Source organism: Pongo pygmaeus, chromosome 3 (genome assembly GCF_028885625.2).
Source record: "Pongo pygmaeus isolate AG05252 chromosome 3, NHGRI_mPonPyg2-v2.0_pri, whole genome shotgun sequence".
Classification (NCBI taxonomy): domain Eukaryota; kingdom Metazoa; phylum Chordata; class Mammalia; order Primates; family Hominidae; genus Pongo; species Pongo pygmaeus.
In genome coordinates, this window is record NC_072376.2 from 87,730,868 (window position 1) to 87,753,534 (window position 22,667).

The window sequence follows — 22,667 nt, forward strand, 5'->3', positions numbered from 1 at the left end:
TTGCTTCTAATAATGAGGCAGTGACCAGCAAGGCTGACTTGTGAAGTGAAAGAACAAAAAATAATAATACTCAGATTGACGATGATAGTAATAGTCATGGTGGTATATATTTACTACTCATTTACTTCAGGGAATGCACCCCATTAAACACTATACACACCCTTTAGTATATAATCCTCATACACTTTTATGAAACAGGCGCTATCATCTCCATTTTACATACAGGGTAAAGACGAGCTTGCTAAAATCACAGTTATTAAAGAGGAGAGCTAAGATTTGGGGATAGGGTGGTTGAGGTGCCAAAGCTCAAGTTTTCTATGCAAAATTTTTGTACTGTTTCTTGCAAGGAAAATCAGGAAACTTCAATTGAATACGTGCCAATTTAAAAAAAAATACAGATTAAGAGGTTTTCTCAAAGTAACAATACATGCTAATTAAGCACTTTCCTATACACAATTTCCTGCTTAATGGCAATTAGATGATTGTCTTCTTTTTTGGGACACACGTTTTCTCCTACGTCTGAACATATGTACTGCCTCTAAAATGAAGCTGGCAGGCTATAAAACTTTACCACAGGAGCTGAAATCGTATTCGGGTTCTCCACTTGCTTATTTCCATTATCTCCACTTCCATTATTTCATCACACACCTGAACGGAAAACCCCAGTACAGGCCGGGGCTGCCTCAGTCTACTTCGGCAGCAAAAGACGAATAAGCCCACTAGCAAAGAGACCACTGTGCAAGCCTAATCACTTGCCAAGAAGGGTTTTGCTTTAAAGGTACTAAGCAGGTAGGAAAGATAGGGCTTATCGCCTTGCCAAAAACGTTCTCCTCAAGAAGAACCCAGTTCCAGGTGGAAAAGGTATCCTGATAATCAGGTTAACCTCAAACTCAAATCCAAGCCTAACCGCCTTGCCCAGCCCGCCCCAGCCCAACCCGACGGAAGCTTGTCAGGGAAGAGTCCATAGAAGGCGTCACCTTTAGGAGACATCCTCTGTCATAGTGCTCGCAGCCCCGCTGACCTCGCTCTTGACCGCTGGCGCCATCTTCCCGGGCCGTCGCCGCCATCTCCTCCACCTCCCCTCACATTCCACCGATCCTTCCCCCAGGATAAAAACCACGCCCAGAAAAGCTGCGCTGCCGTAGCACACCCCTCCCAGCCCCAGCGGCCACCAGGGACAATATGGCTCCTAAGCACGTGACCCGGGGCAGACGGATTTCCGGTTCCCGGGGCTACGAGGCGGAAGCGAAGGCAGACGCAGTCTCCGTCGTTGACGTTAGTCGCAGTCTTCGCTGCTAACGGTAATAATTCTTAGGTTGCCTGTTTTCCCCCAATCGCTACCCGCCCAAATCTCAGGGCGTAGTTCGGCGCGAGGTGGGCGGCAGCGGCGCGGAGACGCTGGTTGGCCCCAGAGGAAAGGACGCTCACTGGGCGCATCGTTACCTGTGACGGGCCCTCCCTCTCTCCCTCCGGTGGCGGGGAGCCTGGAGAAAGGGGCGGAGCTCGGCCCGGGCCCTGGGCTCAGCGGGTCCTGCGCGCCGCTCTTGGACGCCAGGGCACTCGCTGGCACCTCGAAGTGCTTCTTGCTTCCTCCCTTTCCCGTTTACTTGCTGTTCATTCAAAGTATGTACTGACATTCACTATTGCCAGTCACCAGCTAAACCGTGAAGACAAAAAGTAAGGGAAAATAGACACACTCCACCATGAACTCATGGAACTAACAAGACTGGTGGAGGAGGAAGACATTAATAAGAGCAATCACTGCAATAAATGTAAGATTACAACCTGGAGAAGTGCTGGGAAGAAGTGTGTGTCCTGTGAGAGCTAATATTAGAGCAGCTCTGACAATCTGAGTGTCAGTCAGGGAAGGCTTCCCTGGGGAAGCGATGCAAGCCGAGGGCTGAAAGATGGGTGGGAGTTAGTGTGCAAAAGGCTTTGTGGCACAGAGAACATGGTACCTGTCAGAAGGTGGAAGGGAAATGTACAAGCCAACAAAATTGAAATCAGACTCGGGGTACATAGCTAAGTATGTTTTTCCTTATTAAAGAGTCAAGGCCCTGGAAAATGATGTAAGCAAAGCTGCAGGTGTTAGAAGAAGATATTTGTCTTTAGCTTTCTATCCTGATTTTGTGTTTCCTAAAACACCGGGAAAGGGAAGATATTCCCCTTCAGCTTTCCAGTTACTGACTCTTAACATTCTAATTTTCTTTCAGTTTTGTTATGAGTTGCTAAAATGGTGAAATGCTGCTCCGCCATTGGATGTGCTTCTCGCTGCTTGCCAAATTCGAAGTTAAAAGGACTGACATTTCACGTGTAAGATTTTGCTGTAGTTAAGCCAAGTACTTTGGCCATGTTATAAAAAGCAAAAGACAGTTCTGCTTAAGTCTTCAATTTTGAACTTTAGTTCCCGAGTCCTTTTTAAATAACCTTTCTAAATAACCTTTTTGTTAAATTTGAAGTGACAATGTGATACCTTTACATGTTTATAATTTAGTTTAAAAGTTTTAAGATACTTTAAGATATCAGAGACTGGTTTACAAAAAATACCATAAGGCTAACTTTTGCTAATATTATTACTTTGTATTTTATCACACCGCGAAAGAAATTCAATGTTGTTTACATGTAGTTTACAATCTGAATGAAGGAGCTTTGCTCGAATATATTGCCCTCTCTATTTAGGAGTAGATCAAGCATAGGTTATAGAGAAAAAATACAAATTACAAGTTCAGACCAAGGGATCTTTAGCTGTGTTGCAAATAAATCAAAATGATTTTAGTTTCATATTTTAGCCATTCTCCTGACAGCCATGAAGGAGTGAGTGAAGGAGTAATAAGATTTAATAATTGTTCACTTGTTAAAGGTTTATTTTGCTGCTTTTGTGCCAGGCACTGTGCTATGTGTTAGAGAAAGATCTCCTAGCTATTTTGTTAGATATAATAAATCAAAAATGAGCATATATATCCTACCTTATTTTAGAAAAATTTGAACCAGCTTGAAAATTGAGTAAGATATGACTATTGGGCCTTCATATCTCTCAAAATAGCTCTGATCTCCAGAACTCCACACTCTGCAGCTATTCTCTGCGTTCATTCACTAAGCATCTGTAGACCTGCTATGTATTAAATGCTGTACTAAGCAATTTTCTGATGCTGACAGAAGAATGGAATTACAAGGGGCCCTTTTTATCGAGGATAAATTCTGGGTATCATTTCAGATAGGAAAAGGCCCAAGTGATAATTCTTTTATCATCTATAGGTGAATAAATACCTTCAATTGTGGATCTTACTATAAGATGCTAAATATCCATTGAAACTTTTCTTCCTTATAATATGAGAAAAATTGAAATGAGGGCCATATATCTGCAGCATGATTGGCAGAAAATCTGAATATTAAAATGGAAAGTAACAAAAGCATGAATTATGTTTTCCTAAATATTATAATTCTCAAGACTAATAAACTAGTTAACGAATCAATTTAGTCACAGTTGTATAAGGCAGCTTTAATTCAATTGTACAGCAATAGTATTTGATTTTAAAATATTTTTTGTATTTTTTTCTAGATTCCCCACAGATGAAAACATCAAAAGGAAATGGGTATTAGCAATGAAAAGACTTGATGTGAATGCAGCCGGCATTTGGGAGCCTAAAAAAGGAGATGTGTTGTGTTCGAGGCACTTTAAGAAGACAGATTTTGACAGAAGTGCTCCAAATATTAAACTGAAACCTGGAGTCATACCTTCTATCTTTGATTCTCCATATCACCTACAGGTTTGTTTATGAGATGCTATTTACCATCATTGCTCACTTTTTTTTTTTTTTTTTTGAGATAGAGTCTCGCTCTGTCACCAAGGCTGGAGTGCAGTGGTGCGATCTCGGCTCACTGCAATCTCTGCCTCCCGGGTTTAAGCAGTTCTCTGCCTCAGCTTCCCGAGAAGCTGGGATTACAGGCGCCTGCCACCACACCTGGCTAATTTTTGTATTTTTAGGAGAGATGGGGTTTCACCATCTTGGCCAGGCTGGTCTTGAACTCCTGACCTTGTGATCCACCCACCTCGGTGTCCCAAAGTGCTGGGATTACAGTCATGAGCCACCGCGCCTGGCCATTGCTCACTTTTTATGATACTGTTGAAGAACCTTCACCACTCTTGCTAACATTTTTATTGTTTGCTTATTCATTTGAAGTCCATTCTTGAAGTTTTAAATTTGTAGACTTTATCTTCAACTTTTGTAATGTGTAGGAGTATTTTACTAGTAACCACTCATAAATATTTGTACATTACTAAGGTTTGATGAAATGGACTGACTTTAGGAATTAGCATAACTGAAGATTTTTGTCTAATAATGGAAGTTAACATAAGAAGGTTGAACTGATGTTCCAAGTTGGCAGTCCTTAACACTGGGGCAGAAGTCAAGAGTAGAACCACTAACAGGACTAAAGTACTTGTAAGAGCCACATACATGCAAGCATAAAGTCTAGGTAGGATCAAAAGGAAGAAAACCAAAAAAGAGATATAAGAACAGGAGAAGAAAATGTCAGGAAAAGAAAGAACAGTCAAATAAGTAAACGCTAATTGAATTCTGTGTTTTTTCTGAGTAATATTCCCATGGGTTGGCTGCCTCACCCTCAGTATCTCTCTTGACTTTATATACCTGAAAGTGAATTTCTAGAACCTACAGACATTGATTGATTGATTCCAATGTGGAAAATTCAGGGAGAGCCTCCATTGAAAGGGATCTCCTTCCTGGCAGCTAAAAACAAGAAAAGTAGCCAAAAACATACCCGCTCCCATGCAGTCCTGGTCACTTTCTGCAGTTGGTCATATTGTAGAACCTGAGTGATCAGGTAGAGAATGCCTCACTTTCTTCGGTGCTAATAAATATACAGTATCTTGGGAAAGTTGCTCTAGGGCTTTTGTTTTTTTTCCTACCACCGAGGTGTCATCTAGCTGTAATGTTAAGCGGACCTTAAGAAATATGGGCATAATAAATCAAATAAACCGTAAGTTACTAACTTTCAAAAACTATTGATTTTCTTATAACAAATAAATTTTTCATTTTAGAAAATAAGATTATAGGAGCAAAAATAAAATAATCACATAATCCATAGATAATACTGTGAACACTTTGATCTGTATCTTTGTAATTATTTGTAAATATGCATCTATACTTATAAAGATAATCTGGAAATAGAATTACACTGTATACCTTTTCCTTTATTTGCTTTATTGGGTTTTTTAAAATAGTGTGTACTATGTGCCAGGCGCTATTCCAAGTACTTTACGTATCTATTAACTCAGTCCTTGAAAGAACCATGTCAGGTAAATACTATTATTATTTTCCTTTTATCACTTGAGAAAACTGAGGCCCAAAGAACTAGAATGCCTTCCCCAGGGTCACACCTCTATTAAATGGCAGAGGCTAGATTTGATCCCAGGCATTTTGACTTCAGAGTCTACTATTAACTACTACTCTCCATGATATTAAATATTTTCCTACACCATAGCTTTCAAACTTTAGTCTACATAAGGATTATCCAGTGAGTTTGTTTAAAATACAGAATCCTACGTCTTCCAGAGAATTAGATTCAGCAAATTGGAGTGTACTTTCTAAAAAGCATCCCAATCTGTTTGTGCTGCAGATCTATGGCTCACATGTTTAAGAGAAACCTATGTAGAACATCACTTTTTTTTAACTAAACTTTATATTGAAGTAAAACATATTTATGGAACAGTGCTTATAAGTGTACAAATCAATGAGTTTTCACAAAGTGGGTACACTCATGTCACTCCCCTCAGACCAAGATATAAAACATTACAAGTGCCCCAGAAGCCTCCCTCACATGCTTTCCCAGTCACTACTGTCTTGACTTTATCACTGTCAATTATATACATGGAGTCCTGTCTACAGTATGTACTCTGGCTTCTTTAGCTCAACATCTTGTGTGATTCATCCACATTGTAGCATGAGATACTGTTCCATTAATTTTCTTTGCTGTATAGTATTGCGTTGTACAAATAAACTAATTTCTTCATTCTACTATTGATAAATGTTTGGGTGGTTTTTCACATTGGGACTATTATAAACTGTGCAGCTCTGAACATTTTGGGGCACGTCTTTTGGTCCATTTATGTACACATTTCTATAGGGTATATATACGCTTCAATTAGAAGTGGGAATTACTGGTGATGTGGATGTTCAGCTTGGATACATATTGCCATAGTTTTCCAAAGTACTTTTGCAAATTTATAGTCTTACCATCAGCATATAAGAATTCCTTTGGTTCCATATCCTTGATAGTAGTTGGTGGTGTCAATTATATAGACCATTTTTTACTGACCATATAGTAGTTGATCCTACATATGAACAATAGTATGTGTAATCAAGTCTTCAATATTGTGTATAGGCTGTCATCTTTCCTTATTTTAAACAGGACTAAAATGAACATTATTGTAGCTAGCTTGTATCCTTATTTCCTTGAACTAAATTCTGCAAATAAAATTGTTGGATCAAAGACTATATACACTTTTTAAAGATTTGCTTTTGATAAAGATCATCCAAAGCCTCATTAGAAAGTTTGCACCAATCTATCCTCCTGCTAGCTATGTGTAAGAATGTCTACCTACCCTAATCCTTGGTATAAGTTGTGTTTGTAAACTTTGCTAAAATTGATAGGCAAAATGTTATCTTATTGTTTTAATGTATCTATGAACACTCGTGCATGTCTACGTTTTTTCATGTGTTTATTGGATATTTGTATTCTTTTGTGAGTTACTTATTCAGGTCCTCTTCTATTATCTTTTTCTATGCTGTTTTGTAAAAACACTGGATATCGAAGATAGGAATCATTTGACTGCCATCTACATTGCAGTTCCTTTTTTTTCTCCCCTTTCTCCCACATTCCTTCCCAGTTACTTTTTATTGTTTGTCTTCAGTTCTAGTTATGGCATGGGTTTATTTTTTTTGAAATTCAGGCTTTTTTCAGTGTAGTCAATTCTATATTTTCTTGTGTTATATGACTTTAGCCTTCCTCACCTTAAGATTATATAAATATTCTTTATATTTTTTCTACCTCCTCATGTTTTTTTTTACATAAAATTTCAGTACATGGAATTTCATTGTGGTTTATTATGTATAAAGGATACAACCGCTTTTCTTAATCAATTGATTTTTACATAGTTTGTGGCCTTACTCTACTTATTTAGAATGCCACCTTTATCCTAAAGGCATCTATCTACTTGATGATCTATTTCTAGGTTTTTCTGTCTAGTCCTAACAAAAGAACACACTATTTTAATTATTGTTACTGTATATTATATTTTTAATAGCTTGTAGGGTGTATCCTCCTACACTCTTCCTTTTTAGGAAAATTTGTGTTTTCAGATAACCTTAGAGTTGTTTTCAGAAAGTTCTTTTAAAATTATCTGGGTGGAATTTGCTGACTTTTAAAAGCAATTTCCATGAAAAGAAATGTGGTATTAACTTCACGATACAAAGTTAAGAAGGAATAAAAATTTAAGAAAGGATGAAAGTATCTCACTTGATGATTGTTATTAACTATTCTTAACAGGGGAAAAGAGAAAAACTTCATTGTAGAAAAAACTTCACCCTCAAAACCGTTCCAGCCACTAACTACAATCACCATCTTGTTGGTGCTTCCTCATGTATTGAAGAATTCCAATCCCAGTTCATTTTTGTAAGTAAATTACTTACTGAGCTCATGTTAAGTCTTTTAAGATGAATATGTCCTCTCCATTACAATCAAATTTTTCAGAATCCTAGCAAAATCTAGGGGTTAATATGTAATATCTACAAATAATATTGCTTCCTAGAATATGTAATATCTACAAATAATATTGCTTCCTAGAGTCATTGTAATTTATATATATGCAACAGCAAAATAGAGGTAGTTAATCCTTTGGTTACATATGTAGTTCATTGAAGAAAGCTTTTGCAAGGATATTTCTACCAAGGAAATAATTCTTCCCTCTAACTGCTATAATTTCTGTATGAAATATGTAATAAAAAATAGCTATTTATTTAAGTTTTCTCAGTCATACACATACAGAGTATTCAAGCTTGCATTTATTTATTCATCTCATTGCTTATTCATGTTAGAGGCAGGCATGGAATCTAGATCTCTTTTACTATCTTGATTAATATAGCTTTATAATAATTTTTTTTATTTTTGTGGGTACATAGTAGGTATGTATATTTATAGGATACATGAGATATATTTAGGTATACAATGCATGATAATCACATTAGGGTAAATAAGGTATCCATCACATTAAGCATTTATCTTTTATGTTACAAAAAAATCCAATTATACTTTTAGTTATTTTTAAATATACAATAAATTATTGTTGGCTATCGTCACCCCATTGTACTATCAAATACTAGATCTTACTCAGTCTGTCTAACTATATTTCTGTACCCATTAACCATCCCCACTTCCCCCCATCCCACTACCCTTCCCAACCTCTCATAACCATCATTTTACTGTCCTATCTCTGTGGGTTCAATTGTTTTGATTTTTAGATCCTGCAAATAAGTGAGAATATGTAATGTTTGTCTTTCTGTGCCTGGCTTATTTCACTTAACATAATGTTCTCCAGTTCTATCCATGTTGTTACAAATGTCTAAATCTCATTTTTTTAATGGCTCAATAGTACTCCATGGTGTTTAAGCACCACATTTTCTTTATCCATTCATCTGTTGATGGACACTTAGGTTGCTTCCAAATATCGGCTATTGTGAACAGTCTGCAACAAACATGGGAGTACAGATATCCCTTTGATGTACTGGTTTCCTTTCTTTGGGGTATACACCCAGCAGTGGGATTGCTGGATCATACAGTAGCTCTATTTTAGTTTTTTGAGGAACTTCCAAACTGTTCTCCATAGTGGTTGTACTAATTTCCCCCGACAGTGTACAGGGTTCCTTTTTCTCCACATCCTTGCCAGCATTTGTTGTTGCCTGTTTTAGGTATAAAAGCCATTTTAACTGGCGTGAGATATTTTCTCATTGTAGATTTGATTTGCGTTTCTCTGATGATCAGTGATAATGAGTACCTTTTCATATGTCTGTTTGCCATTCGTACGTCTTCTTTTGAAAAAATGTGTGTTCAGATGTTTTGCCCAGTGTTTAATCGAATTTTTAGATTACTTTCCTGTAGAGTTTTTTGAGCCCCTTATATATTCTGGTTATCAATCCCTTGTCAGATGGATAGTTTGCAAACATTTGTCCCATTCTGTGGGTTGTCTCTTCACTTTGTTGATTGTTTCCTTTGCTGTGCAGAAGCTTTTTAACTTGATGTGATCCGATTTGTCCGTTTTGCTTTGGTTGCCTGTGCTTGTGGGATATTACTCAAGAAATCTTTAGGCCGGGTGTGGTAGCTCATGCCTGTAATCCCAGCACTTTGGGAGGCCAAGGTGGATAGATTGCTTGAGCTCAGGAGTTCGAGACCAGCCTGGGAAACATGGTGAAACCCCATCTTTACCAAAAATACAAAAAAATTAGCTGGGGGTGGTGGCATATGCCTACCCAGCTGCTCAGGGGGCTGAGTGGGAGGATCGCTTGAGCCCTGGAGATCAAGCCTGCAGTGAGCTTGATCGCATCCACTGTACTCCAGCCTGGGCAACAAAGTGAGAACGTGTCTCAAAAAAAAAAAAAAAGAAAGAAATCTTAGCCCAGACTAATGTCCTGGAGAGTTTCCCCAATGTTTTCTTGTAGTCGTTTCATAGTTTGAGGTCTTAGATTTAATTCTTTAATCCATTTTGATTTGATTTTTGTATATTGTAAGAAGTAGCGGTCTAGTTTAGTTTTTCTGCATATGGATATCCAGTTTTACCAGCACCATTTATTGAAGAGACTGTCTTTTCCCCAGTTTATGTTCTTGGCACCTTTGTCAAAAGTGAGTTCGCGGTAGGTGTGTGGATTTGTTTCTGAGTTCTCTTTTCTGTTCCATTGGTCTGTGTGTTTATGTTTAGGTTTATGGCATCTTTAACTTATCACAGGCTATGTTAAAGTGGTATTACTCCCCTTTATATACAAAAATCTTATAGTCGTATACTTTCATTTTTCCTTTCTCAATCTTTGTGCTATTGCTGTCATGCATTTCACTTTTACATATGCTATAGACTCCACACCATTATTGTTATTATTTTTGTTTAAACAGTAAATTATTCTTTAAAGAGATTTAGATAATAAGAAAAAAATTGATATTATCCATATAGGTGCCATTTCCAGGGCTTTTCATTCCTTTGTGTCAGTCCATATTTCCACCTTGTTACCATTTTGCCTACAGGACTTACTTTAACATTTCTTGTAGTGCAAGTATGCTGGCAATGAATTCTTTCAATATTTCTATTTCTTAAAAAGTTTAATCTTCACTTTTGAAAGATATTTTCACTAGGTAATCAAATTCTAGGTTAACAGTTTTGGGGGCTGAGGCAGTTGTTTTTGGTACTTTTTAAGATGTTGCCCTGCTGTATTCTTACATGCACCATTTCTAATGAAAAATTTAATTAACGTCATACTCACCTTTATTCTCTGTACCTTTTTTCTTTGCTTTTAAGAATTTTTCTTTTTTTAAATTTTTTATTTATTTATTTATTTTTGGAGATAGGGTTTCACTCTGTCACCCATGCTAGAGTGCAGTGGCACACTCACAACTCACTGCAGCCTCAACCTCCCAGGCTCAAGCAATCCCTCCACCTCAGCCTCCTGAGTAGCTGGGACTTACAGGCATGTGCCGCCATGCCAGGCTAATTTTTGTTTGTTTTTGTAGAAACAAGATTTCTCCATGTTGCCCAGGCTGGTCTCAAACTCCTAAGCTCAGGCGATCCCCCTGCCTCGGCCTCCCAAAGTGCTGGGCCAGGCGTGAGCCACCATGCTGGACAATAATTTTTGTTTTTTTCTACTGCTTTTGCCTAATCTGATGATGATATGCCTTGGTTTCATTTTCTTCATATTTCTTGTAATTAAGATTTGTTGAGCTTTTTTATTTAGCAGTTTATACTTTTTATCAAACTTGGAAAAATTTTGGCCATGATTTCTTCAAATATTTCTTTCTATCCCAATTTTTCCCCTCCTTCAGGAATTCTAATTACGTGTATATTAGGCTGTCTGAAATTGTACAACAGGTTGCTGATGCTTTGTTTTTTTTCTATCTCTTTTTCTCTCTGTAGTCCATACTGGATAGTTCCTGTTGCTGTAACTTTACATTCACAAAATCTTTTCTTCTTCAAAAAATACACTGCCATTCTCTCCAGTGTATTTTTTTACCTCATACATCAGTTGTCTGTAGATATTCTATTAGAGTCTTTTTTATATATTTTATGTACTTAACTTTTTGAATATATGGAATACAATTTTAATAACTTTCTTAATTATATTGTCTGCTAATTCTAACATTTGTGTCACTTCCGGCTTGGTTTCCATTGATTGATTTATCTCTTATTATGACTAATGTTTTCCTGCTTATTTGCATGCCTGGTAAATTTTGCATGCCATGAATTTTGGGTTTTAATTTGCCAGATGCTAGATATTTTTGTATCATGTTTTCTTGAGCATTGTTCTGGGGTACAGTTAGTTAGAAACTGTTCAACCCTTTCAGATTTTACTTTGTTTGACAAGACTGTTTTGTATACTTAGTGTACGTGAATCTTGACATTTTCAAGTCTGGCTAGTGGGAATAATGGCTATGCCCTGTGAGCACAGGGCACTCCTAATCTCTGGTTGTTCTTTCCTCAGCCTTGAGTAGTTTCCTCACATGCATGTGCGATCTTACTCCATGGAATACTCAAGGGGGAGCCTCTGAAGATCTTGAGTTTTTTCTGTGCAGCTCTCACCTGTCTAGTACTTTGTCCTGTGAACTGTAGCTACTTTGGTCTCCCTGGATGTTTTGCACTACCTCCTCAGCTCAGTCTGCTAAGCTCTGCCTGGGTTTCCCTTCCTCGCCCTGAGGCCTAGAAACTCTCATGCAGTTAGCTGGAGCAGTCTTAGGTCTCACCTCTTTGTTTCCCATCTGTCCACAATAGCTGTTGTCCTTGCCAAATATCCATTATCTTAAGAGCTATTTTTTTCTGTCTTTTAGCCTTGTGTTGGTTCTTTGAGGTAGGGGTCAGTCCAGTCTCTGTTACTTCATCTTGGCTGGAAATAAAAGTCTTCTTTACTAATTTTAATATTAAATAATAGCTTTTCAAAATTATTTTATAGTACCTTTATAAGCTATGTCAGTGTTATTTTCCCTATTTTCAAATGAAAAAGGAATAAAAGCATACCCAGCAAATTTAAGCATAACCATAATAAACACCGAGAGGAGTTGTCTCTTGAAAATTCCAAGACCAGAGTCCTCTCTAAATCCCCAACACCGAGCCTGAGAACCTGCTGCAGTACTCCTTTCCTGTCATACCTTATCAAATGCAATAGCCATCCAATAAAGTAACCCAGTTAAAAACTTAATTTAAATTTGTTTGATAGGTAAAAATTAAACTTAGTAGCACCACATTGAATGAACAAAAGCTGTAGAGTCATTGCAAGTGTCATGCTATTCATAGAGATAAGTGCTTCCCATCCATAATATTCTGCAGTCCTTGTGTATGCCTGGCCTTAGTAAAAGGAGGGATGCCCTTAGCACCCTAAATATTGCTTCTACCCCCATCTTCTTCCTGTGTTCCTTAAACCTCTAACTATCACCAACTTAAAGATGTTCTCTAGGCATTGTAAATGAAGAAACAGCTTAGACCTAGTTATGAGCTTTTACCCAACTACATATCTGTCTGATTTAATAACTTGGTGTTTATGTTTTTAGGAACATAGCTACAGTGTAATGGACAGTCCAAAGAAACTTAAGCATAAATTAGATCATGTGATCGGCGAGCTAGAGGATACGAAGGAAAGTCTACGGAATGTTTTAGACCGAGAAAAACGTTTTCAGAAATCATTGAGGAAGACAATCAGGGAATTAAAGGATGAATGTCTGATCAGCCAAGAAACAGCAAATAGACTGGACGCTTTCTGTTGGGAGTGTTGTCAGGAGAGCATAGAACAGGACTATATTTCATGAAATAATTTCATGTTACGTTCTACCTAAAATTGTCACTGGTACAAATTTTTATAAAATCTCATTTATCATCACTAAATAATATCCATCATTTAAAGTGCTGCTTTGGATTCTCTGGAGCATTATGCATTATAGTTGTTATCCAAAGACTTTTTTGAAAATATGCAGAAATTTGTGATAATTATGTATTTGTGTGACTTGTGACAATTATGTTTTATAGACCTACACTAGTGCCAGGTCACTATTGTAAGATGTTAAAATCTCAAGAAAATTTCACAGAGCTAAAGAAATGATGTCAAATTAGTCACATTAAGCTATAGTAGAAGGAACTGGACACTTCTCCAGATTTTTGGCTTCAAAGGAGTACCTTTACTTACATGTGCTTTATGGTAAGTACATTGAATTTTACTTTAAATGCATTTTACTACAAAGCACAATTCATTTGTATTACATATCCATCTTGGAGTCAATCCAAGGTGCTTTAGCTATCAGTAGTACCAAAGGATCTTTTTACAAGGCTTCATGTGGTATTGACTCTGAGAATAACACATAGTGAAGATCTGTGGGCTTTTAAAATTGTTCAGAGCCAGTTTAAGAAGACCCCTCATGAAGTCTCAGTTTTCAGTACAGTACATCCTTCCTCCTCACTAGGAGCACTTTGATGTAAACCAGAATAGTTGTAAAAGACAAAAAGGATCATAGATCCGATTTTTAAATGGTTAGTTGCTCTGACAGGTCTGAACACTTTGCTTCATGACTATTTCATCTTAAAGGTATATGTTTAAAATCTGAATGCCAGTACTAGCTCTATACTTTTAATACTGCTTTGTATTTTATATATAAAGTAGTATTGCTGACATTTTAAAAAAATACAAAATACAAAAGAAACCATTAGAAATTAATAACTGTGGCTCTTCCAGTTGAAATAGGAATTGGAGAGAAAGGATTAGAATATTTTAATTAGGGGAGTAGATTATTGTCCAACGGCTTTTATTTAGAGAAATGGGTAATTAAAACAGCAGCTTTAGAATAGCTTCTTACTGAATATACAAAAGAATAATTCCTTGTTATTTCCTAATTGATCCAAGTCTCATAAATTTAGCTTTTGTCATAATTCGTTACCGAAAACAACTGAAATTAAGAGTCATAAATACTGTGGGTTAGAATAAAAACCATTTGCCAAAGCGACACTCTACTTAGAAGCACGTGTACATACATGGACCTCATTCAGAAGTCCATGCTGTAGCAGTCAGAATTTGAGTATCAGCCGTTTCATTGTAGTAGCAAAAATTGAATTTCATTTTGTGCTCAGTTGTCTATTGTAATTTTATTTTTGTTACATTAATATTAGTTAAGATATGTTCACTTGAATTTTTTGTATTTAAGAATTTTCTGTTTTAATGCATGTTACACTTTTATGTAGGATTCCAAACCTTCTCTCTAAATGGGATTTAACCCACATCTGCGAGATCAGTGTTATGCTAAGGGGAAATCACTGAGGCCATATCTTTTTACAACCTGAAAAAAAAGTAGTAAAAAGGTAGTAAAAAAAAAGGCCGGGTGGTGGCTCATACCTGTAATCCTAGCACTTTGGGAGGCCAAGGCAGGCAGATCACTTGAGGTCAGGAGTTCAAAACCAGCCTGGCCAAGATGGTGAAATCCCATCTCTGCTGAAAATACAAAATAAATTAGCCGGACATGGTGGTGCGCGCCTGTAATCCTAACTACTTGGGAGACTGAGGCAGGAGAATTGCTTGAACCCGGGAGACAGAGATTGCAGTGAGCCAAGATCAGGCTGTTGCACTCCAGCCTGAGCAACAGAGCAAGACTCCATCTCAAAAAAAAAAACAAAAAAAAAAAACCACTTTCATTAATTACCCATTATTTATTTTAGTTACTTAATTTTGAGTTCATAAATGGACACCCTAATTGAAAGTTTGGGTATGATCTTAGGTTTTATAGAGATGTTTTCAATAGAGATTATTTTTCCCTCACCCTATTTGTGAATATATAAATTAAAGTAAGAATATATAAATTAAAGTAAGACAATGGAGTAAGAAGGTAGATCCAAACACAGTATGTCTAAATTCTAGCACTCTACTGGCTGCTTAGAATACACCAAACCTGGAAGACCTTTCCAAGAGTAAAATCCCAGTCTGCCACTATCAGAATTGCCACAGTCACTTTTAATACTTGTGTTCATAGTAGACTCAGCACTTCTTTTTCACTGGACCTAGTATAACTGAGAAATAAATAACTGTGTGCAAAATACTGGTATCATTAAGGACCCAGAGCCGCCCATTTTCTTTTTATTCTAATAGGAAAACAATTACTGATAGAAATCTGAGATTAAAAATAGGGTCCGCCCTGCTGCTCCAAACAAATGCCTAAACACAGTATGTATCTCAGTCCTCTGTTCCCAGAGATTCCACCCTAGCCCAGGAAAGAACTGACCTGTGTAAAGCAGAACCCAAGTCATCCCCCTCCAGAAGTTTCTCTGGCAGCCAAGCCTGACCCTAAGGGTTCCACTTTGCTTTAAAAGCTAGGAGTGGCCTCTAGAGCCAGGAACACATTAATACAACAGTTCAACCTCAGCACCAAGTCAGGTACGAAGCACTTGATATGTGGAATTTTTCTGTATATCAAGTTTAAATTTCTGGAAATAGACTTTGGTTGCTAATGACAATTACAGTTATACCATAGTCTGTAATTTGAGAAAAGGTGAAATATATTAAATATATATTTAGTTTTAATAAAAAGATAAAATTATTACAGAAGTAATTGAGAGAGAGAAAATCTATTATTCATTTGAAAAATAAAACATTTTATCCAGTAATGTGTTATGTGGTTTTATACATTGAGTTATTCAGTAAAATGGGCAGAGAAAAATGAAGAATACATACGTAGAGGTTTTGCTCTAATTTCTCCTCCACCAATAACTCTAATATGGAGTCTGCAAGGTTAGATGACCCACGTAGCAGGCCAGCTTTCAGCACAATATGGACCTACCATAGAGCCCTTTTCTGCTTTGGCCCTCACTCAAAACTGTCAGATTTGATGTCACCCAGTATATAAAGGAGAGCAGCATTCCTAGGTGTGAAATATGCTGCCTTTAGAACCCAAAAAGGCCTGTCAGGCATTGTGCTTTCTTCTTCATAGTGGAACATACAAGTTGTAAATAACTTGTCTCTTACTTTAGAGGGGATGTCTTAGCATGCCCCAGATCACTGGCTACTTCTCCCCCAAAATTTTACTGATGTTATAGGCCCCTGAATTTCATAAGTTTTATCTCACCCTCTGGAGCACATGTGCTTTATCAAGGCCTCCAATTAACTAGTCCTCCCATTGGATTAACATAATCCATCAGTAGAGTGAACTAAGTGATTTTCCATAGAATGTCTGTCTGGTCTAGACTTCTTTCAATTATAACAGAAGCAAGATCATTAACATAGCCTTGGGGACAAGACCATATATGTATGCTGTCGTTTTTTCCCATGTGAATGTGAGCTGTTTCTGATCCTTTAATAGGGATGGAAAACCATGCACCCAATGGTTGTATAGCATCTACCCATAGACATGTTAATCTGCTCTAACAAAGATGCCACATCTGGCACAGCAGCTGTAATCAGGGCTACTAGTTGGTTGAATTGTCCTTAGTCCAGCTGTCATCTTGCAGGATCTGTCTAAATTTTGCAGGGGACAGAATGGTGAATTAAATGAAGAGAGATGGTGGAGGCCACCATTCATGTCTATCTTGTATGTCTGTAAAGGTAGCACCTTAGTGAGCCCCACAGAAAACTCTGAAATTGGGGTCATACACAAAAATGAGTTAACATAGGCAGGAGACTGCTATCCTTGGAAAGGCCTGCAAGGTTGCAAGGTTGGTTCTTGAGTGACATCTGGAAATTTGGATTTGGGGAGGGCTTCCACCATTCCCTAACTGATAAAGAGTAGCTCACTGTGCCAGACTGTTTGTATAGACAGTGTGGTTTATGCAGAACACCCGGTTTCCTTCTGGGAGTCTGGATTTGAGAATCTGTTAGGTAAAGGGGGGCTGTATGACCAGCCCCAAATAAAACTTTGAACATTGAATCTTTAATGAGCTTCCCTGGTAGACAACATGTGTATTGTCACAGTTCAGTGCTATAAGACTTAAATGTGTCCTGTGTGATTACACTGAGGAAGGACTCAGAAGCTATACCTGGTTTCCTCTAGACTTGGTACCATGTGCCTTTTCCCTTAGCTGATTGTGCTTCTTTTTGTATCCTTTTGCTATAATCATAGCCTTGAGTACAACTATATGCCAAATTCTGTGAGTCCTTCCAGTTAATCATGAAACTTGTGTGTGCTCTTGGGGACCTCAACACAGATGACCTTCCAGACTTGTCCTGTGTTACGGCAAAGAAGCTATATTAGTCCGTTTTCACACTGCTGATAAAGACATACCTGAGACTGGGCAATTTACAAAAGAAAGAAGTTTAATGGACTTATAGTTGCACATGGTTGGGGAGGCCTCACAATCATGGCAGAAGGCAAGGAGGAGCAAGTCACATCTTACATGGATGGCGGCAGGCAAAAAGAGCTTCTGCAGAGAAACTCCCTTTTTGTTTTTTCAAATCATTGGATCTCATGAGACCCATTCACTATCACCAGAATGGCATGGGAAAGACCCGCCCCCATGATTCAGTCATCTCCCACTGGGTCCCTCCCACAACACATGGGAATTTTGGGAGCTACAAGATGAGATTTGAGTGGGGACACAGAGCCAAACCATGTTATTGTGCTCCGGCTCCTCCCAAATCTCATATCTTCACATTTCAAAACCAATCATGCCTTTCCAACAGTCCCCCAAAGTCTCAATTCATTTCAGTATTAACTCAAAAGTCCACAGCCCAAAGTCTCATCTGAGACAGGGCAATTCCCTTCCGCCTATGAGCCTGTAAAATCAAAAGCAAGTTAGTTACTTCCTAGATACAATGAGGTACAGGCATTAGGTAAATACAGCCATTCAAATGGGAGAAATTGGCCAAAACAAAGCAGCTACAGGTCCCATGCAAGTCCAAAGTCCAGCAGGGCAGTCAAATCTTAAGCTTCAAAATTATCTCCTTTGACTCCATGTCTCACATTCAGGTCATGCTAATGCAAGGCATAGGTTTCTATAGTCTTGGGCAGCTCCGTCCCTGTGGCTTTGCAGGGTACGGCCTCCCTCTTGGCTGCCTTTATGGGCTGGCATTGAATGTCTGTGACTTTTCCAGGCTCACAGTGCAAGCTGTTGGTGGATCTACTAGGGTCTGGAGGACGGTGGTCCTTTTCTCACAGCTTCACTAGGCAGTGCCCCAGTAGGGACTCTGTGGGGGTTCCAACCCCACATTTCCCTTCTGCACTGCCCTAGCAGAGGTTCTCCATGAGTATCCTGGCCCTACAACAAACTTCTGCCTGGACATCCAGGTGTTTCCATACATCTGAAATCTAGGCGGAGGTGCCCAAACCTCAGTTCTTGACCTCTGTGCACTCAAAGGCTCAACACCATATGGAAGCTGCCAAGGCTTGAGACTTGCACCCTCTGAAGCCACGGCCCAAGGTCTATGCTGGCCCCTTTCAGCCATGGCTGGAATGGCTAGGACACAGGGCACCAAGTCCCTGGGCTGCACACAACACGGGGACCCTAGGCCTGGCCCACAAAACCATACTTTCCTCCTAGGCCTCCAGACCTGTGATGGAAGGGGCTGCCTTGAATATCGCTGACATGCCCTGGAGACATTTTCCCCATTGTCTTGGGGATTAACATTCAGCTCCTCATTACTTATACAAGTTTCTGCAGCCGGCTTGAATTTCTCTTCAGAAAATGGGATTTTCTTTTTATTGCAAGTTGGGCTGCAAATTTTCTGAACTTTTATGCTCTCCTTTCCTTATAAAACTGAATGCCTTTAACAGTACCCAAGTCACCTCTTGAATGCTTTGCTGCTTAGAAATTGCTTCCCCCAGATACCCTAAATCATCTCTCTCAAGTTCAAATTTCCACAGATCTCTAGGGCAGGGGCAAAATGCTGCCAGTTTCTTTACTAAAACATAACAAGAGTCACCTTTGCTCCAGTTCCCAACAAGTTCCTCATCTCCATCTGAGACCACCTCAGCCTGGATTTCATTGTCCATATTGTTATCAGCATTTTGGTCAAAGCCATTCAACAAGTCTCTAGGGAGTTCCAAACTTTCCCACATTTTCCTATTTTCTTCTGAGCCCTCTAAACTGTTCCAACATCTGCCTGTTACCCAGTTCCAAAGTTGCTTCCACATTTTCAGGTATCTTTTCATCAGCACCCCACTCTCGGTACCAATTTGCTGTATTAGTCCATTTTCACAATGCTGATAAAGACATACTGAGACTGAGCAATTTACGAAAGAAAGAAGTTAAATGGATTTACAGTTCCACATGGCTGGGGAGGCCTCACAATCACGGTGGAAGGCAAGGAGGAGCAAGTCACATCTTACATGGATGGCAGCAGGCAAAAAGAGCTTGTGCAGAGAAACTCCTGGGTTTTTTTTCCTTTTTTTTAAATTTTTTTTTATTATACTTTAAGTTCTAGGGTACATGTGCATAATGTGCAGGTTCCTTACATATGTATACATGTGCCATGTTGGTGTACTGCATCCATTAACTCGTCATCTACATTAGGTATATCTCCTAATGCTATCCCTCCCCCCTCCCCGCACCCCACAACAGGCCCCGGTGTGTGATGTTCCCCTTCCTGTGTCCAAGTGTTCTCATTGTTCAATTCCCACCTATGAGTGAGAACATGCAGTGTTTGATTTTTTGTCCTTGCGATAGTTTGCTGAAAATGATGGTTTCCAGCTTCATCCGTGTCCCTACGAAGGACATGAACTCATCCTTTTTTATGGCTGCATAGTATTCCATAGTGTATATGTGCCACATTTTCTTAATCCAGTCTATCATTGTTGGACATTTGGGTTGGTTCCAAGTCTTTGCTATTGTGAATAGTGCTGCAATAAACATACAATGGAACAGAACAGAGCCCTCAGAAATAATACCACACAACTACAACCATCTGATCTTTGACAAACCTGACAAAAACAAGAAATGGGGAAAGGATTCCCTATTTAACAAATGGTGCTGGGAAAACTGGCTAGTCATATGTAGAAAGCTGAAACTGGATCCCTTCCTTACACCTTATACAAAAATTAATTCAAGATGGATTAAAGACTTAAATATTAGGCCTAAAACCATAAAAACCCTAGAAGAAAACCTAGGCAATACCATTCAGGTCATAGGCATGGGCAAGGACTTCATGTCTAAATCACCAAAAGCAATGGCAACAAAAGCCAAAATTGACAAATGGGATCTAATGAAACTAAAGAGCTTCTGCACAGCAAAACAAACTACCATCAGAGTGAACAGGCAACCTACAGAATGGGAGAAAATTTTTGCAATCTACCCATCTGACAAAGGGCTAATATCCAGAATCTACAAAGAACTCAAACAAATTTACAAGAAAAAAACAACCCATCAACAAGTGGGCAAAGGATATGAACAGACACTTCTCATAAGAAGACATTTATGCAGCCAACAGACACATGAAAAAAATGCTCATCATCACTGGCCATCAGAGAAATGCAAATCAAAACCACAATGAGATACCATCTCACACCAGTTAGAATGGCAATCATTAAAAAGTCAGGAAACAGGTGCTGGAGAGGATGTGGAGAAATAGGAACACTTTTACACCGTTGGTGGGACTGTAAACTAGTTCAACCATTGTGGAAGACAGTGTGGCAATTCCTCAGGGATCTAGAACTAGAAATACCATTTGACCCAGCCGTCCCATTATGGGGTAGATACCCAAAGGATTATAAATCAGGCTGCTATAAAGACACATGCACACGTATGAGAAACTCCTGTTTTTTAAGAAACTATCAGATCTCATGAGACCCATTCACTATCGTGAGAACAGCACAGGAAAGACCTGCCCCCATGGTTCATTCATCTCCAACTGGGTCCCTCCCACAACACATGGGGAACTACAAGATGAAATTTGGGTGGGGAAACAGAGCCAAACCATATCAGAAGCTATGCCTTTATACACTTGTATCACCAGTTATTTGATGAGGGCTGCCCCATGAAGAGGGCATGTCATCGAGCAACGCAGTTCAACTGAAGCAATTTCTGAAGAAGGGTGAGGTCTGTCTTCCAGGAGCACTCCCAGCAGCTGGAGGAATAAGTCCTTTGTTCCTGAAGGGAGTTCTGTACCCCAAGAGTTCATTGTCTCTTTGAACTCCCTAGCACTCACTTCTCTCTATTCTGCTCTAACCCAGAGTTACTCTGTAATCTAATGCTCTCAGTAATGAAGAATTAGTGATATGTCAACCAACTTCAGAGTAAAACTGCTCTAGCAGGTCCCTCTAGTTATGAAAAGATGCATTTCCCAAATTGTATGTTGGAGACTTACTATGCTATTAACCGTAGTTAATATAATAATATAATATATTAACTTACTATGGTGCTTACTTAGTACTAAGTTCTAAGGTACTTTTGTACCTTTTGCATTAGATTCAACATAAACTGGGTAAAGATGGAAAATCAGACATGAGCTGGTATAATACCAGGCAGTCTGCAAAACTATCCAGATATCTAAAACAATACCTTTCTGTACATTGCAATCTATCTGGGTACCTACATCATAACTGACAAATTTCTCTGTCCTAGCTCCACTTCTGTTGATTGTATACCGTTAACATCTCTCAGACACAGACCCTTTCCCACTCAATCTCTAGGACCATTTCCTTGGTTTAAGCTGTTATTTGTTAACTTGATTGCTGCAAGAAAGTCTTTGGTCTCCCTGTTTCCAGTCTATCTCCAGAGGGGTTGTTCTAAAATGCATGTATCAATAATTATACTAAACACAAGTGATCTAAAAATCCCAATTAAAAGGCAGGGATTGTGAGACTGGATTAAAAAGCAAAGCCCAGGCTGGGCACAGTGGTTCATGTCTGTAATCCCAGTACTTTGGGAGGCCGAGGCAGGCAGATCACCTGAGGTCGGGAGTTCAAGACCAGCCTGACCAACATGGAGAAACCCCATCTCTACTAAAAATACAAAATTAGCCAGGTGTGGTGGTGCATGCCTGTAATCCCAGCTACTCAGGAGGCTGAGGCAGGAAAATTGCTTGAACCCAGGAGGCGGAGGTTGCGGTGAGCCTAGATCACGCCATTGCACTCCAGCCTGGGCAACAAGAGCAAAACTCCATCTAAAAAAAAAAAAGAGAGAAGCCCAATCATATGCTGGATACAGACAGTTACTTTATTTTTTAATTTATTTTATTTATTTAGTTAGTTAGTTATTGAAACAGGGTCTCACTCTGTCTCCCAGACTGGTGCAGTGGCATGATCACGTCTCACTGCAACCTCCACCTCCCAGGCTCAAGCGATCCTCCCACCTCAGCCTGCCGAGTATCTGGGACTACAGGTGCGTGCCACCGTGCCTAGCTAATTTTTGTATTTTTTGTAGAGACAAGGTTTCACCATGTTTCCCAGGCTGGTCTTGAACTCCTGGGCTCACGCAATCTGCCCACCTCGGCCTCCCAAAGTGC

The 22,667-nt window shown here is 38.9% G+C and overlaps 2 protein-coding genes across 6 annotated transcripts in view; one reads left to right on the forward strand and one right to left on the reverse strand.

Moving 5' to 3' along the window:
• RCHY1 (ring finger and CHY zinc finger domain containing 1) overlaps positions 1-1,112 on the reverse strand; it is a 32,079-nt gene extending 30,967 nt beyond the window's left edge. The window contains exon 1 of the mRNA XM_054485758.2: positions 978-1,112. Coding sequence (XP_054341733.1) covers positions 978-1,067 — 90 coding nt within the window. The 5' untranslated portion in view covers positions 1,068-1,112. The remainder of the gene's footprint in view (positions 1-977) is intronic.
• Positions 1,113-1,205: 93 nt separating this feature from the next.
• The window catches only part of THAP6 (THAP domain containing 6), a 33,996-nt gene continuing 12,534 nt past the window's right edge, over positions 1,206-22,667 (forward strand). For 3 of the 5 annotated variants that reach the window (XR_010126069.1, XR_010126068.1, XR_008502188.2), the window contains exons 1-5: positions 1,222-1,301; positions 2,214-2,313; positions 3,560-3,767; positions 7,567-7,692; positions 12,814-13,454. Coding sequence is in view for 2 of the 5 variants with exons in the window: in XM_054485764.2 (XP_054341739.1) it covers positions 2,234-2,313; positions 3,560-3,767; positions 7,567-7,692; positions 12,814-13,068 (669 nt within the window). In the remaining 3 variants the exon portion in view is untranslated. Of the gene's footprint in view, positions 1,773-2,213; positions 2,314-3,559; positions 3,768-7,566; positions 7,693-12,813; positions 15,902-22,667 lie in introns of those variants that run through there. The other 2 variants (XM_054485764.2, XM_054485763.2) reach the window with 2 other exon arrangements.